At 42.1% G+C, this 16,434-nt stretch overlaps 1 protein-coding gene across 1 annotated transcript in view; it reads right to left on the bottom strand.

Moving 5' to 3' along the window:
- Window positions 1–16,434, bottom strand: part of MAPRE1 (microtubule associated protein RP/EB family member 1) — a 28,063-nt gene that overhangs the window by 9,200 nt on the left and 2,429 nt on the right. Inside the window, exons 2-3 of the mRNA XM_058177247.1 lie at window positions 13,297–13,420; window positions 4,885–5,030 (exon numbers count right to left, since the gene is read on the bottom strand). Of these exons, the coding sequence (XP_058033230.1) occupies window positions 4,885–5,030; window positions 13,297–13,417 (267 nt within the window). The 5' untranslated portion in view covers window positions 13,418–13,420. The remainder of the gene's footprint in view (window positions 1–4,884; window positions 5,031–13,296; window positions 13,421–16,434) is intronic.

Raw genomic sequence — 16,434 nt, 5'->3', positions numbered from 1 at the left:
ATCTTTTTTTGTAATGTGGTGACCAAAACTGGATGCAGTACTCTAGGTGTGGCCTTATTAAGGCTTTATAAAGCGATACTAGTACTTCACCTGATTTTAGCTCTATGCCTCTATGCCCAGGATTGCATAGACAGAGTTATACAATAAAGTTATACAATAATATATAAATTATATATTTATATATAATTTATATACATTTATTCATTGTATTAATAAAGTTACAACGGTACTGAAAAAGTGAGTTATCATAAGTGACTTATGACCATTTTTATTTATTTATTTAGACAATTTATATTGCTGCCAACTCGCACAGGGCGACTCAAGGCAGCTTACAAGGGTCGAAGTTGTTTTTCACACGACCGTCATAGCATCCTCAAGGACAGGCAATGAACTTTGGATGCTTGGCAACTGACTCGTATTTATGATGGTTGCAGTAACTCAGAGTCCTGTGATCACCCCTTCTGACCAGCAAAGTTAATGGGGAAGTTAGATTCACTTAGTAACTGGGGCAAGGAAGACTGTCACGGGGCAAAATTCATTTAACAACTATCATGCTTAGCAACGGAAATTTTAGGCTTAAATGTGGTCATAAGTCAAGGACTACCTATATAGCTTCCTGATTCTTAAATTCATTATTCTGTGCCGCGCATGACAGGGTCCTAAAGAACATTTTGAAATTCTGTTTGAATTCCTTGCCAATATTTAAGAGTGCTATCCTACCGGTCTTAAGTTGAAGTAAAAGACACTTAAATCTTTTAATCTCTCTTCCTACAGCTTAGTTCTTAATTCTCTGATCGTCTTCACTGTCCTTCTCTGAACCTTATTTTAAGTGGGATAGAAAGAGACGTAGAATTATGGGGCTGGAAGGGATCTAGAAGGTCTTCTAGTCCACCCCCCCTCCGGAGGGAGGGAGGGAGAGAGGGAGGGGTCTCCCCAAAGCAGAATAGAGTGGATGATTTGAAAATTATATATTCCTCCAGAAAAAAGGGAATTTTTACAACATGCCACTGAAAGACCAAATTGCACTTCTTCCCTCAGGACCCTGGCATTTGTTTAGCCAAGAAAAGGTAGGATGATGATCTATTCTCCAAAGCCCCAGAAGGCAGGACAAGAAGCAACAGATGGAAACTAACCAAGGAGAGAAGCAACCTGGAATGAAGGAGAAATTTCCTGACACTGAGGGCAATTAACCAGTGGAACTGCTTGCCTCCAGAAATTGTAAATACTCCATCGCTGAAAATCTTTTAAGAGACTGAACAGCCATTAGTATGGAATGGCATAGGGTTTCCTGCTTAAGCAGGGGGTTGGACTAGAGGACCTCCGGGGTCCCTTCCAACTCTATTCTGATTGATTGAGCTTGGTAGATCACATGGTGGAAACTCAATGGGGCAGTACTTCTCCAACTTCAGATATTTTAATGCCCCTTCCAACTCTTTTATTCTGTAATTTTCTTCACATGATCTGCTTCTTCATTTCCTACGGTGTCAAAATACTGGAAACGATTTAGACCCTGAACAGAGAATGACAAGAGTTGCAAGGCACCTTGGAGGTTGTCTAGTCCAACCCCCTGTTCGAGCAGGAAACCCTAAACCAGGGGTCTGCAAACTTGGCTCTTTTTAAGACTTGTGGACTTCAACTCCCAGAGTTGAAGTCCACAAGTCTTAAAAGAGCCAAGTTTGCAGACCCCTGCCCTAAACCATTTCAGACAAATGGTTATCCAATTTCTTCCCCATCATCTGTATTTGTGGGAAGGACCACCAAAACAAATACCAAAAAAAAAAAACACCAGGCATTGCGTAAATCCCAAGGTTTGCCCAAACATCCTGTTACTTTATTCAATCTTCAATTGCTACAAACTTCCTTAGAAGCGAGAAAGCTAATCTCTGTATTTACTCAGACCAAGGTCTCGCAATCCACTGATAGCCAGCTGCTATTTAGAAATACGCACGTTTTTTGTAACATCTAGCCTACAAAAACTTCCTTGGAGAATGTGAAACCACGCACGTTTTCTTGGGTGCAAATAAAGTTTCTTGCCTGTTATAGGTTTGGGGTGTTATTCCTACAAAGCAAAACAGCTAAAAATCGTGGGCATTTTGTTTTGTTTTTTACGGAAATTCATGTTACTTTTGGAGGGGGGAAATAAAGATCTTGCATTAGCAAGCATCAAAAGCACTGGTCCTTCAGAGCAAACTAACTAGGCCCAACTAAACCAAGGAGGTTAACTCACATTATCCTGTTTTCCCAAAGTAACTCGGGAAGACAGTTACAAGGCTGCTATTTGCTTGATAACACCTCCCATGTAGCCATAAAATGAGGTGGAACCACTTAGAGCAGTGAGTCTCAGCCTTGGCAGCTTTAAGATGGGTGAAAGTCTATGGAGATTCTCTGTCATCCATGGTTGCCCCAAAGATACTTTTTCAGGAGGCAACTGGACTTCGTTTGTTTGTTCTTTGAAGACTTTTTGCTTCTCATCCAAGAAGCTTCTTCAGCTCTGACTAGATGGTGGGGAAGGGAAGGATTTATACTCCTTGCAGACAGCCGGTCATTTGCATCCTTTTAGAGAGACGTTTTAGAGGTCACTTGGAGGTTTCTTTGCGTCCTCAGGGTCACCTGAGGTGTAGTAGTGCAAATGGTTCCTGTAGCCTGCAGTTTTTTCTCTGGAAATCCGTTCCTACTCCCCCCAGCATTTGAAGGGTGTTCATCCCAAATTGTTTGGCTAAAAGTCTGTAGAGATTCTCCATCATCCAGGTCATGGTTGTCCCAAAGGTGCTTTTGCAGGAGGCAACTGGACTTCCTTGGTTTTTTTTTTTTCTTTTGAAGACCCAGCCGTCTAGAAATTGAAGTCCACTCATCTTAAAGCTGCCAAGGCATATTAAAACTGACTTAAGGCCTAGACGAAAGGTGGAACTTCCAATGAAGTTCCAATGAAGAGTCAAGATGATCCAGTCCTGGCCTGCACAGCTATGTTTGGACAAAATTCAGATTCTGGACAACTGCCAATATGAATATTCCCCTTCACTCTTCTTTAGCCAGCGGGACAGTGGGATATTCAGAAAGCAGCCTGCTTCTCCAACGGCTGAGCACACAACCCTTCAGCTCAACCATCAACCTGATTTGGGTCCTCACCTGTGTCCACAACAACAATCTCCTCCCAGGAGAGAGAGAGAGAGAAAAAGACACACACAAGAAAGTACAACATTGCCCGATATAGAATTAAGCCCCTGGTCCTTTTATCCCAATACGGTCAAGAAGCATAAGGGAGAGAGGTATTCTGCAGTTTTCTGCAGCTCTGATATCCTGGTTGGGAATGAAAGTTTCTACAGATAGTCCTCGACTTACAACAGTTCACTTAGTGACCGTTCAAAATTATAACACCACTGAAAAAAAGCGACTTAGGACCATTTTTCACACCTACAACCATTGGTGCACGCTTGAATTGCATGAATTTTTTTATCACGTGATCCAAATTCAGAGGCTTGGCAACCGGCATGTACATATGACGAGGTCAGGTGATCCCCTTTCGCGACCTTCTGATAAGCAAAAGTCAATGGGGGAGCAAGGTTCACTTAACAACCACTTGACTAACTTAACTGCAGGGATTCACTTAACAGCTGTGGCAAGGAAGGTCATAAAACAGGGCAAAATTCATTTTAACCGCTGTCTTTTTTACCAACAGATGTTTCCGGGCTCAATTGTGGGCTACCTGAACTTGGCAATATCACCGCTGAATCCTGATGACCAGACTGGTGTTTCTCAACCTTGGGGGCAATTCTAAGATCCTGGCTGGGGGGAATTCTGGGAGCTGAAATCTGCTCATCTTCCAGGGGCCAAGTTTGAGAAACACTGCACTGGACTTGCAGAAATCCCAAATCCAATTTGCATTTGAAAAGACAGCAGTGAGTCAAAAACTATTCATGGGAAAATTAGCATATGAAAACCCACATTCCTTCTGCCTTTCCAGCAATTCAAGTGCAGCAATATAAGCATTCTTTTACTCCCACAATTTAAGAAGGGTCAGATGTTTTTCTATTGACTTTTATTTCACATTTTTGAACCACGCCGGAGGGACTCTCTAGGCGGTGTACAATAAAACATGAGAATATAAAAAGAGTCCGTGAAATTTAAATTTTTAAAAGGAGGCAAACCTAGATGAATGCTGCTAAATTTAAATTTATATGCTATAAACCTTCTGAAAATCCAGATAAATATCTTTCCGCAGAAAAAGAGATAAGCCAAACAGAAGCATCTGGAGCTCTAACTCAAACAAAATATCTGGGAATAGAAAAGTCTTTCGTGAGGTTTATGTTAGTCATATCTTGACAAAGATTAAAACCTGCAAAAAAAAACCTCCAAAAAAACAAACCCAAATCAGGAACTTTAACTTCTCTGGTTTTGAGCCCCAAGTCAATGCAGGCAGAAATGGCACAAACTCCAACTTGACAAGAAAAATACCTTCCTACTTGATAAAAAAAAAATCCCACCTTATTATATTCAGCAGTATGTTAACTGCACCTCAGCTACACAATGTTAAAAAACGAAATACCAAGTGCTGCTTTTCTTGGAAAAGGTACACCATAAAGCTGAAAAATGATTCCAGTTTTGTCGAAAGAAATATATCTGGTTTCAATTGAACAAGACCGGGGGCTCAGTATTACCAAATATTAATTTGAAAACTGAGAATGGGGAATGCTAATATTGGCATGCTAATACTATGAAGCATAGTATGCTATGAATGCTAATACTGGCAAATATTCTAAATGAATGAATAAATAAATATTGAAAATCAATCAATGTGAAAATCTTAGGCCGCAGCCAAAAGAGCCGATGATGCCAGTTCTCCAAGCTGCAACATTCCCCAAAAATGACATCTGAGAAAAGACTTACTTTGTCAACACCCATTCGCTTAAAACCTGCTTGTAGGACCTTGAAATTCTGAATGTATTCGTGCTCCAGCTTTGCTTGAAATTTCACTTTCTTAAGCGTGACGGAACCTGGGAAGAGCATGTCCATAAACTGACAATAAGCAGCACCTGGCCAAGAGAGAGAGAGGGAGAAGGGGAGAAACATCCTGGTGAAAATTAGATCTTAGCAAAGGTATTTAGGGTAAAAGATCAGAAAATCTGCATTCCTTTGTGGCTGCCAATCCTGGTTTCTGTGGGAGGCAGCATTGCAGGAAAACTTTGTGGATTCAAATGGTTGGGTGGGAAGAGATGGCATTCTTTAGATCTTCAGGCAGTTCTTTTATCTACTTTGCTCTTCATGCAGCAGGGAACGAACCAGTTGAAGGTTATTTGAAGGACCTTCTTTTCCCAGCTACATCTACCACCCACCTGAGTGGGGAGACAAAGGATGCTATGGTTCCCTCTCTTAAGGGAGGTCCATCTGCTGGGACCGAAAAGAAGGGCCTTCTACGTGGTGGCTCCCTCCCAGTTACTTGAAGGACCTTCTTTTCCCAGTTACATCTATCAGGCCCACTTGAGGGAGGTGCAGTGGCCTAGAGGTGGAGCTGTAGCCTCACAATCAGGAGGCTGTGAGTTCGATCCTAGGTAGAGGCAGATATTTCTCTCTCTGGGCACACTGGGAATATCTCTGCTGAACAAAACTCTCCAATGGCGACAGGAAGGGCATCCAGCCAGTAAACACTCAGCTCCATTCAGTTGCCCAGACTCCATCCGGCAAGTGGTTATGGGGTCGTTAAAAGAGGATGATGATGATCTACCAGGCCCACTTGAGTGGGGAGACAAAGGATGTTATGGGTCCCCTCTCTTAAGAAGGTCCATCTGCTGGGACGGAAAAGGGCCTTCTCCGTGGTGGCTCCCTCCCTGTGGAACATCCATCTCCATGGAAATAAGATATCCTTCCCCTTGACACCCTTTAGAACAGCTCTGAAGACGTGGTTTTGCCAGCAGGTCTGGGGACCCCAGAGCAATATGGAACTCATCAGGTGGTTGGTCCGATTTTCATCACCAAAGTGGGGGAGGGAGGTAGTTTACTGGTTTATTGGGGGGTTTATTGCTTGCCTGGATTCACCATGAGTGAGTTGAGTGGGCTATATAAATTTTCTTGATAAAATAAATTTGCCAAACAGAATGAGTCACCCAGAAAGAACTTCTGAAACTAATAGCTGAGGCTGTTGGTGGCCCTGCAGGGTGGATTTGATTTAAATCAAGTCGATTTAAATCATGATTTAAATCACTAGTAAAAAGGCTTGATTTAAATCAACTCGATTTAAATCGTAACTTTTAAAGAGTAACGGTCATCTCTGTCCCGCAGTGGCTCCTCCTCTGACCTCCTGTTGACTCACCAACAGTCCCAATATTGCAGAATATGCAGCCTCCTCATGCTACAGAACTAAGATTCATTTCATGTTGAATTAGCTAAATTATTAACGTATCTTAAATAAAAGACTATCTTTAGATTTTTACTCGAAAAGCATTTTATTCAAATAAATCCAATTTAAATTTTAAAAAATCCAATTTAAATCAAAAAAATCCGTTTTTTTTTAAATTTATTTTTTAAAAAACGATTTTTATCCATCTCGTGGCCCTGATCTCCAGAAAGACCCACAACCAAACTGGACGGCCCTTTTCCTCGAATATCACTGCATCTGTTGGAACAGCTGTGTGACAAGACTACCAATACAACTCTCTCCAAAACTGCTGTCAAATGTGGTTCGAACTATTAAGAGTTTGCAGCAATCCAACCAGCACACAAGTAAATAATTCAGCAGGATTCATGTATAAAAGAAACTTCTTTATATACAATAATATAAATGATGGTACATGTATACAATACCCGTGCAGTAGAAGCCAGAACTAGAAAATCACAGAAACACAGAGTCAATATAATCACAGAAGCAATAATGCAAGGACAAACCAACTCTTTTATACATAAGTCAAACTAAGCCACGCCCAGGCTCCAAACTGTCTCAGTCACCAAACAGTCCCCATTGGCTGACCTGTTGCTGTGTCTATTCCAATCCATGAACTCTTATACACTGACACGAACCACATTTTTGCTGTTGCAACCATTATCACTTCTCAGCTTGCCAATGCACCAGGGAAGAGTGAGATGGAATGTATGCTCCAGACATCAAGAAGCTGAGCCGTGAGAGCCAAGGACACTTCAGCAGGTGTTTGCCAAAGCCTAAGAGTTTTTCTCATAACAATAGAGAGAGACTCAATTGGACCATGAGAGGGAGAATTCTATATTTTAATTATGTGGGTTTGCGCGGGAATTAGCTAGATTTGGTTTTGCCCTCATCAGTGCCGAAATGATGTACTTTATGAACTTTTGCATTCAGAGATTTGATCGTCTCGACCATGCTTGCTTTGGTTGGGTTTATCAGTTGGAATATTGACAACTGCATCCAATGATCAGCAAGGAAATTCCTGTTCGCGTATCCCAATTTCCTCAACAGATCTTGCAGAGCATAAATCTAACCTGCTTTACACTTGTGGACTTCCCCAGAATTCCCCAGCCTGCCCTGGAGAGCATAGTGGAGTACAGGTAGTCCTCAACTTGCTTAGTGACTCAAAGTTACAATACGACTGAAAAAAGTAAAACATTTAAAAATGGAGCAAATGCTGCAACAGTTGTAATTGGGAAAAACAGTCGTAAGTTGCTTTTTACAATGATGTTATAACTTTGAGCAGTCACTAAATGAGCTGTTGTAATTCAAGGACTACTTGTATTAGGTTTTTCCAGTATACTAAGAGAACATAGTGCTGGGTTTTCCTTAGGACATGAAATGTCAGTCCTTGGCCTTGTGCAAAGGGTTAGGTGTCTTTTTTTAAAAAAAAATAGCTCCTGGGATGGAACAGATGATTTGAAACAGTCAAGATGATTAATTAAAAAGAAGCTGATTAAAAGGGCAGATCAGGGATCTGGTCACTCAAGATTTAACTGTGAAAGGAACTGGAAAGTACTCTGAGACAGATTGAATGACAGAGTTCGAAGGGAGGTCATCTAGTCCAAACCCCTGCCCAAGCAGAAGACCCTACAATATTTCTGACAAATGGCAGTCCAGTCTCTTCTTGAAAGCCTCCAGGGATGAAGCTCCCACAACTTCCGAAGGCAACTTCTGTTCCACGAGTTGATGGCCCTCACTGTCAGAAAATTCCTCCTTATTTCTAGGTTGAATCTCTCCTTGGTCAGTTTCCATCCATTATTCCTTGTCTGACCTTTAGGTGCCTTGGAAAACAAGTTGAATAGAATAGAATAGAATAGAATAGAATAGAATAGAATAGAATAGAATAGAATAGAATAGAATAGAATAGAATTTTATTGGCCAAGTGTGATTGGACACACAAGGAATTTGTCTTGGTGCATATGCTCTCAGTGTACATAAAAGAAAAGATACGTTCATCAAGGTACAACATTTACAACACAATTGATGGTCAATATATCAATATAAATCATAAGGATTGCCAGCAACAAGTTATAGTCATACAGTCATAAGTGGAAAGAGTTGGTGATGGGAACTATGAGAAGATTAATAGTAGTGCAGATTCAGTATATAGTCTGACAGTGTTGAAGGAATTATTTGTTTAGCAGAGTGATGGCCTTCGGGAAAAAACTTTTCTTGTGTCTTGTTGTTCTGGTGTGCAGTGCTCTATAGCGTCATTTTGAGGGTAGGAGTTGAAACAGTTTATGTCCTGGATGTGAGGGATCTGTAAATATTTTCACGGCCCTCTTCTTGATTCGTGCAGTATACAGGTCCTCAATGGAAGGCAGGTTGGTAACAATTATTTTTTCTGCAGTTCTAACTATCCTCTGAAGTTTGTGTCTTTCTTGTTGGGTTGCAGAACCGAACCAGACAGTTATAGAGGTGCAAATGACAGACTCAATAATTCCTCTGTAGAACTGAATCAGCAGCTCCTTGGGCAGTTTGAGCTTACTGAGTTGGCGCAGAAAGAACATTCTTTGTTGTCCTTTTTTAATGATGTTTTTGATGTTAGCTGTCCATTTTAGATCTTGCGATATGATAGAACCTAGTCTCTACTGTTGATACTGTATTGTCTAGTATTGTGAGAGGTGGAAGTATGGAAGGGTTTCTCCTAAAGTCTACCACCATTTCTACGGTTTTGAGTGTGTTCAGTTCCAGATTGTTTTGGTTGCACCACAAGGCTAGTCGTTCGACCTCTCATCTATATGCGGATTCGTCATTGTCTCGAATGAGACCAATCACTGTTGTGTCATCTGCGAACTTCAGTAGCTTAACAGATGGATCATTGGAGATGCAGTCATTGGTATACAGAGAGAAGTGGGGAGAGCACACAGCCTTGGGGGGGCCCTGTGCTAATTGTACAGGTATTTGATGTGATCTTGCTTAGCTTCACTTGATGCTTCCTATTTGTTAGGAAGCTTGTGATCCACTTACAAGTCTGTTCTGGTACCTGTAGCTGGTTTAGCTTAGTTAGAAGAATGTCTGGAATGATGGTATTGAATGCTGAACTAAAGTCTACAAAAAGGACCCTTGCATAGGTCTTTGGAGACTCAAGATGTTGTAGGATGTAGTGCAGACCCCCTCCTCTGTGTAGCAGCCCCTCAAATATGGAAGACTGCTATCCTGTCTCCCCTGGTCCTTCTCTTCTATTCACTAGACTAGCCAGGCCCAGCTCCTGCAACCGTTCATGGTATGTTTTAGCCTCCAGTCCTCTCATCATCCTAGTTGCTCTTCTCTGCACTTTTTCTAGAGTCTCAACATTTTTTTTAATATTTTTTTTGCAAATCAGACTGTTTTGAGAGCGTGCTGGAAGAGTTTTTAGCTTAAACACTTTCAAAATGCTTGAAACAGCAAGTGTGAAACTCGAAACACCAGTTTCACAATGAGGGAGGATGCTTCATTGAAAAGTGAAGTTCCAAAGTTCCACACCCATTTCCACTCTGATTCAGGTGACCCTGAGGGCAAAGATAAGCCCTCAGAGAGAGGACTAATGACCAGATGACCATAAGAAATATAAATCCTTCCATCCGCCACCATTCAGGCAGACCTGAAGAAGCTTCTGAGATGAGAAGCGAAACGTCTTCAAGGAAAACCTAGGAAGTCCAGCTGCCTCTTGGAAAAAACATCTTTGCGACAACCATGACCTGGATGACCAAGACTTTCCATAGACACCTTCACTGAAAGTGAAGTGCTCAAAAAGAGTTCAAGCCAACACAGTTTGCACACCCCTGTGAATTACAGGGAGTCCTTGACCTACAACCATTCATTTAGTGACCGTTCACAGTTGGGAATGTAACTTTTTGGCAGACTTGTGATAAAGCAAAGAAATATTTGGGATCAAGATACCAGGATCATATTATATGTGGTGGACATATCCAGAAGCGAGACATTATTGGATGAAAATTAAAACATGGTTAGAAGAAATGATACAACAACATATAGATTTAAAGCCTGAACTGTTCCTATTGGTATCTTACCAGAGAAATTTAGTAAGGAAAATATATATTTGATTGTACATGTTATAACTGCAGCGAGGATAGTATTTGCGCAAAGATGGAAAGCAGAAAAAATCCCTGTGGAGGGAGAAATAATTAAAAAAATATTGGATTGTGCAGAAATGAATAGATTGACTTTGACACTTAAAGAGAGGAATCGGAATATTTTAAAATATGGGGCAATTTTATTATTGGCTGGAGAAGAGACATATATAGGGCAATGTTGTAATGAAGAAAGAGGAGAAAGAAGGTAGATAAATGTATTAACAGAAAAGCAAGAAATGTGGGGAAATTGTTATAATAAATGAAGTATTAAGAAATGATAAATATTGGAGGAGCAAGAAGACGACACAAAAGATGTACTCAGATGACACACTGAAGGACTGATTAGATATTGAATGTTTGTTTCTCTATAAAATAAAAAAACTTTTGACAAAAAGAAGAAGAAATATTTGGGATCCGATTCATGTTGCAGTGCAGAAGCTCCTTATGGTAAACCAAAAATTGAAAACTGTTTTTCTTTTAGGACTACAGAGTGTCTTTGACTTACAACCATTCATTTAGTGACCGCCTGAAGTTAACAGTGGAAAAAGTGACTTATGACCATTTTTCACACCTATGACCGTTGCAGCATCCCTGCGGTCACGTGATCAAAATTCAAGAGGATTGACAACTGACTCGTACTTATGACGGTTGCAGAGTCCCGGGGTCACGTGATCCCCTTTTGCGACATTCTGACAAGCAAAGTCAATGGGGGAAGCCAGATTCGCTTAACGACAGTGTCGTTAATTTAACATCTGCAGGGATTCACTTAACAAGTGTGGCAAGAAACGTCGTAAAATGGGGCAAAACTCCTTTAACAATCATTTTGCTTGGGCTCAATTGTTGTCATTTAGTCGAGGACGACCTGTAATCCTGCCTGCATTATATTTTAAAACAATAGATTTAAAAAAGTCTGCAAGGTTACTGTCGCTACCGCAGCCACATTTCCTCCGAGGCTTAATCGCAAGGAAAGAAGTCTCCATCGGTTTGATAAACACTAACGGCCTTCCGCCGGGACCAGGGTATTAATCTGCAAAACAACAGCTCCCACAACCTTTTCTTCTGCATAGTTTGATATTGCGTTTTATAAAGAGTTTCCAAATATTCAGATACAGGACAGAAATGAGAAGTGTGGAGAAGAGCAACAAAGATGTTTAGCCTCCAGGAGGAGACTGGAGGCTAAAACATATGAAAAACAGTTGCAGGAATTGGGCATGTCTAGTTTAAAGAAAAGAAGGACTAGGGGAGACAGGATAGCAATGTTCCAATATCTCAGGGGCTGTCCCAAAAAAGAGAGTTCAAGCTATTCTCCAAAGCCCCTGAAGGCAGGACAAGAAGCAACGGATGGAAACATATCAAGGAGAGAAGCAACCTGGAATTAAGGAGAAACTTCCAGAAAGTTGGAACAATTAACCAGGGGAACGACTTGCCTCCAGAAATTGTGAATGCTCCAACACTGGAAGTTTTTAAGAAGAGATTGGACAACCAATTGTCCAGAATGGTATAAGGTTTCCTTCATGAGCAGGGGGTTGGACTAGAAGACCTTGAAGATCCCTTCCAACTCTTGTTATCTGTTAACCTGGAACTAAGGAGAAATTTCCTGACAGGGTGGAGAATTAAATAGTGGAACTACTTGCCTCCAGAAGTTGTGAATACTCCATCACAGGAAGTTTTTAAGAGGAGACTGAACAGCCATTTGTCTGGAATGGGTTAAGGACATGATGGGAAACCTACGGCACGTGTGGGGTGCATACACATGGGGTGGCATGCAGAGCCCTCTCTGTAAGCATGGGCGCCGTCACCAGCTGCTCTTCCGGCTTCTGGTGCTGTGGTGCATGCACGCCCCAGTTTCGGCACTCTGTGCCAAAAAGCTTAACCATCACTGGGTTAGGGTTTCCCACCTGAGCAGAAGGCCGGGCTAAAAGACCTGCAAGGTCCAACTCTGTTATTCTGTTAAAAGTATTGCAGACAAACTCTGCCAACTATCAGAAGTTCGATCCTGATCAGCTCAAGGTTAACTCGGCCTTCCATCCTTCTGAGGTCAGTAAAATGAGGACCCAGATTGTTGGGGGCAAGAAGCTGACTCTGTAAACCGCTCAGAGAAGGCTGTGAAGCACTGTGAAATGGCATAGAAGTACAATTCCTATTGCCCGTCCCTTCCCTTCCGTCCTCCTCCATTCTCTGAGCTCTGGTGGCACCGTAGTTAGAATGCAGTATTGCAGGCAAACTCTACCCACTGCCAGCAGTTCGATCCTGACCGGCTCAAGATTGACTCAGCCTTCCATCCTTGCCAGGTTGACAAAATGAAGACCCAGATTGTTGGGGGCAAGAGGCTGACTCCGTAAAATGCTTAGAGGGGGCAATAAGGCACGGTGAAGAGGCATAGGGGTCTAAGTGTTGTTGCAATTCAGCTCTCCACCATTTTGCCCATACGAGACATTTCAAGGTACATCTAACACCACAGAACTGCATAGAACCGTAAGACACACTTAAGATACACCCACCGCCCGAAAAGTGGTGCAGGTAGAATCTCCTTCTACCCACCCCTAGCAGGGTAAGGTAAGCATTCCAAGTATAAAGTTCAAGAAGTACTGCCTTTGTAGCCAATGCTACAAAGGCAGTACACTTCTATGTCAACTTTGGTGAGCTGGATAGATGTAAGTTGGATAAAATAAATTTACACTTAAGACAGAAGGCAAGCAACTACCCACAAGAGAAGGCCCATGACCGTTTCCAACTGCTTAAAAGAAGAAATAGTCATGAGGAAAGGCCTCGAACGGACGGTCTTCTGCCCTCAGGGGTTCTTCTTACCTGAACAAAGTTGCTCTATCTTGGTAAAAGTTAGTTGTAACGACTCGTTGATCCAGGCGAGCATGTCATGTCGGCTTAAGTTATCACTCGTCACAGAGGTGGAATACACGTTCACGGCCATTTTCTAAAGAAAAATCGATCGAGAAAGGACACGATTTTTACTCAAGAGTTCAGGGTCAGAGCTGTTCCTAGACATCATCTGAGTCATCATCAATTTAGGGCTTAAGCTCGCTTTACCAGAGAGTGTAACTCAGCGTTTCTCAATCATGGCAACTTTAAGATGGATGGACTTCAATTCTCCAATTCCCAGAATTCCCCCCCACCAGCATACATTCAGCTAAAAGGTTTAGTCCACTCTACAAGTGTGTGTATATATATATATATATATATATATATATGTATATATGGGTGTGTATATATGGGTGTGGGTGTGTGGGTGTGTGTATGTATATATGTATGTACCGTGTTTCCCCGAAAATAAGACCTTGTCTTATATATTTTTGAACCCTGAAATAAGCGCTTGGCCTTATTGCCATGTGCTCAAAAGCCTGATTGGGCTTATTATCAGGGGATGTCTTATTTTGGTGGAAACAGAGTATGTATGTATATGTACATATTATAATTAGAGGACCCAGATTGTTGGGGGCAAGAGGCTGACTCTGTAAACCACTTAGAGAGGGCTGTAAAAGCACTGTGAAGCGGTATATAACTGCTATTCCTTCCTTCCTTCTTTCCTTTCCTTCCTTCCTTCCTTCCTTCCCTCCCTCCCTCCCAGTTGTTAGAATGCAGTATTGCAAGCTAACTCTGCCCATTGCCAGTTTGATTCTGACTGACTGGCTCAAGGTCGACTCAGCCTTCCATCCTTCCGAGGTGGGTAAAATGAGAACCCAAATTGTTGGGGGCAAGAGGCTGACTCTGTAAACCACTTAGAGAGGGCTGTAAAAGCACTGTGAAGCGGTATATAACTGCTATTCCTTCCTTCCTTCTTTCCTTTCCTTCCTTCCTTCCTTCCTTCCCTCCCTCCCTCCCAGTTGTTAGAATGCAGTATTGCAAGCTAACTCTGCCCATTGCCAGTTTGATTCTGACTGACTGGCTCAAGGTCGACTCAGCCTTCCATCCTTCCGAGGTGGGTAAAATGAGAACCCAAATTGTTGGGGGCAAGAGGCTGACTCTGTAAACCACTTAGAGAGGGCTGTAAAGCACTGTGAAGCGGTATATATCGGTAAATCTAAGTGCTATTGCTATTACACACACACAGTCATAGGCATAATGGCCTACCAGAAAAGATGAGGCAAATAGACTATTTAGCTGATTCACATAACTTTTCTGTTATGAGGGATTTGGTGTCTCCTGTTATGCAGAGACTTTGCTCACTTCCATAGAAATCGCTCTAGGCGGGAGGTATTTTCACACACACACACATCCACAAAAAGGAACTGACAAATAGATCCGAGATTTAACACCCTTAGTCCCACAGGACTAGGAACTTAGTTAAGGGGGAGGGAAAAAGAAAATTAATGGGGTCAGAGATAGTAGAAGGCAGTTGAAGGTACGATAGGATGAAAGGGTCATAAGAAGAAAAGATTCCGCAGAACTGAAGGCATGACGATCAGAATGAAGGAAGCCATGATGGCCAATAACAGACTGAGGAGAATATTTGAAGCTCAGGGTTGAAATGAGGGGTCTTTTGGGCTCTTTGAGCTTGGTGGTTTTTTTGCAGATGTTTCACTACCAAACTAGGTAAAATCATCAGTGCTACCGGTAGTAGGCAGTGGGGTTTGCTCTCATTTTTACAAATGCAAGAAAACTACCAAGGTCAGGGAGCACCAAGGACCCCACAGTCGTCCTCCTCCAACCTACAAACTCCACTCCCAGTCTAGCATTGATGGTGTTTAGGTGGGAAACAAAACATCTGCAAGAAACCAACCAAGCTCAGAGAGAACCAAGAGAGACCCTTCGCAATCAGAGATTATTGGAAACAGAAGCCAGAGAAGGAAATCATTTCAGCATCGACCACACTGCAAGGATCAGAAGCTGAAGACACTGTCGTCATCAGAATGGGAAGGGCCAGACTACCTACGGAACTGTCTTCCTTCTATTTCATCAGGTTGTCCCACCTGGTCAGGGAGGGAGGGCATGCTGCAGACCCCATCAGCTAAAGGTCTCCAATTGGCAAGGGTCCAGGAAGAGGGCCTTCTCTGCTGTTGCCCCTGCCCTGGGCGGTATCACCTCCCCCTCCACAAAGGTGGGCCAGGCCACAACTCTCCTGTCCTTCTGGAAAGGTGTGAATTGGATGGAAAGCTCAGAGAAGCATCCAGCCAGGAGCTGCTTAGTATCCTGGAAGCCCTCCCTTCAAATTTTAATTAACCTGAATATTGTCTGATTATCCTTGCCTCCATTATATATATGTATTTTAATACAGGTAGCCCTTGACTTACAATAGCTCATTTAGTGACCATTCAAAGTTACAACGGCACTAAAAAAAAGTGACTTAAGTTTTCACACTTATGACTGTGGTCACATGATCAAAACTCAAGACACATGGGCATCCGATTCATATTTATGATGGTTGCAGCGTCCCGGGGTCGCGTGATCTCCCTTTTGCAACCTTCTGACAAGCCAAGTCAATGGGGAAGCCAGATTCGCTAAGTTAACAGTGCTTCACTTAACGGTGGCAAGAAAAGTGGGGCAAAATTCACTTAACTGCTGTCTCACTTAGGAACAGAAATTTTGGGCTCCATTGTGGTTGTAAGTCAAGGACTATCTGTATATTTTTATATTGTAACACTACACTGCACACGAGGGAGATGAGCGGTTCAGATATGTGACAAATTAATATTAAAGAAAAAAAGGCAGGGTGTTTTTCACACTCAGCCACTTGAAGACTGTGGGCTTCAATTCAGTGGTAACAGAATAACAGAGTTGGAAGGGACCTTGGAGGTCTTCTAGTCCAACACACACACACACTCCTTTGGCTCAAGCATGGGAATTCTGGATGTTGAAGTCCAGACATTTTTCAAGTTGCTGAATTTGAAAAACACTGCAAAAGAGCACAGAGTGGATTTGAAAAATTCCCATTCTGGCAACTGGAGCAGTTTTACGATGCCTGTTACGAAGTCTAAGGAAACCCACTGATAT

Source organism: Ahaetulla prasina, chromosome 3 (genome assembly GCF_028640845.1).
Source record: "Ahaetulla prasina isolate Xishuangbanna chromosome 3, ASM2864084v1, whole genome shotgun sequence".
In the NCBI taxonomy this organism is placed as follows: domain Eukaryota; kingdom Metazoa; phylum Chordata; class Lepidosauria; order Squamata; family Colubridae; genus Ahaetulla; species Ahaetulla prasina.
This window is presented reverse-complemented; position numbering and strand designations above follow the sequence as displayed.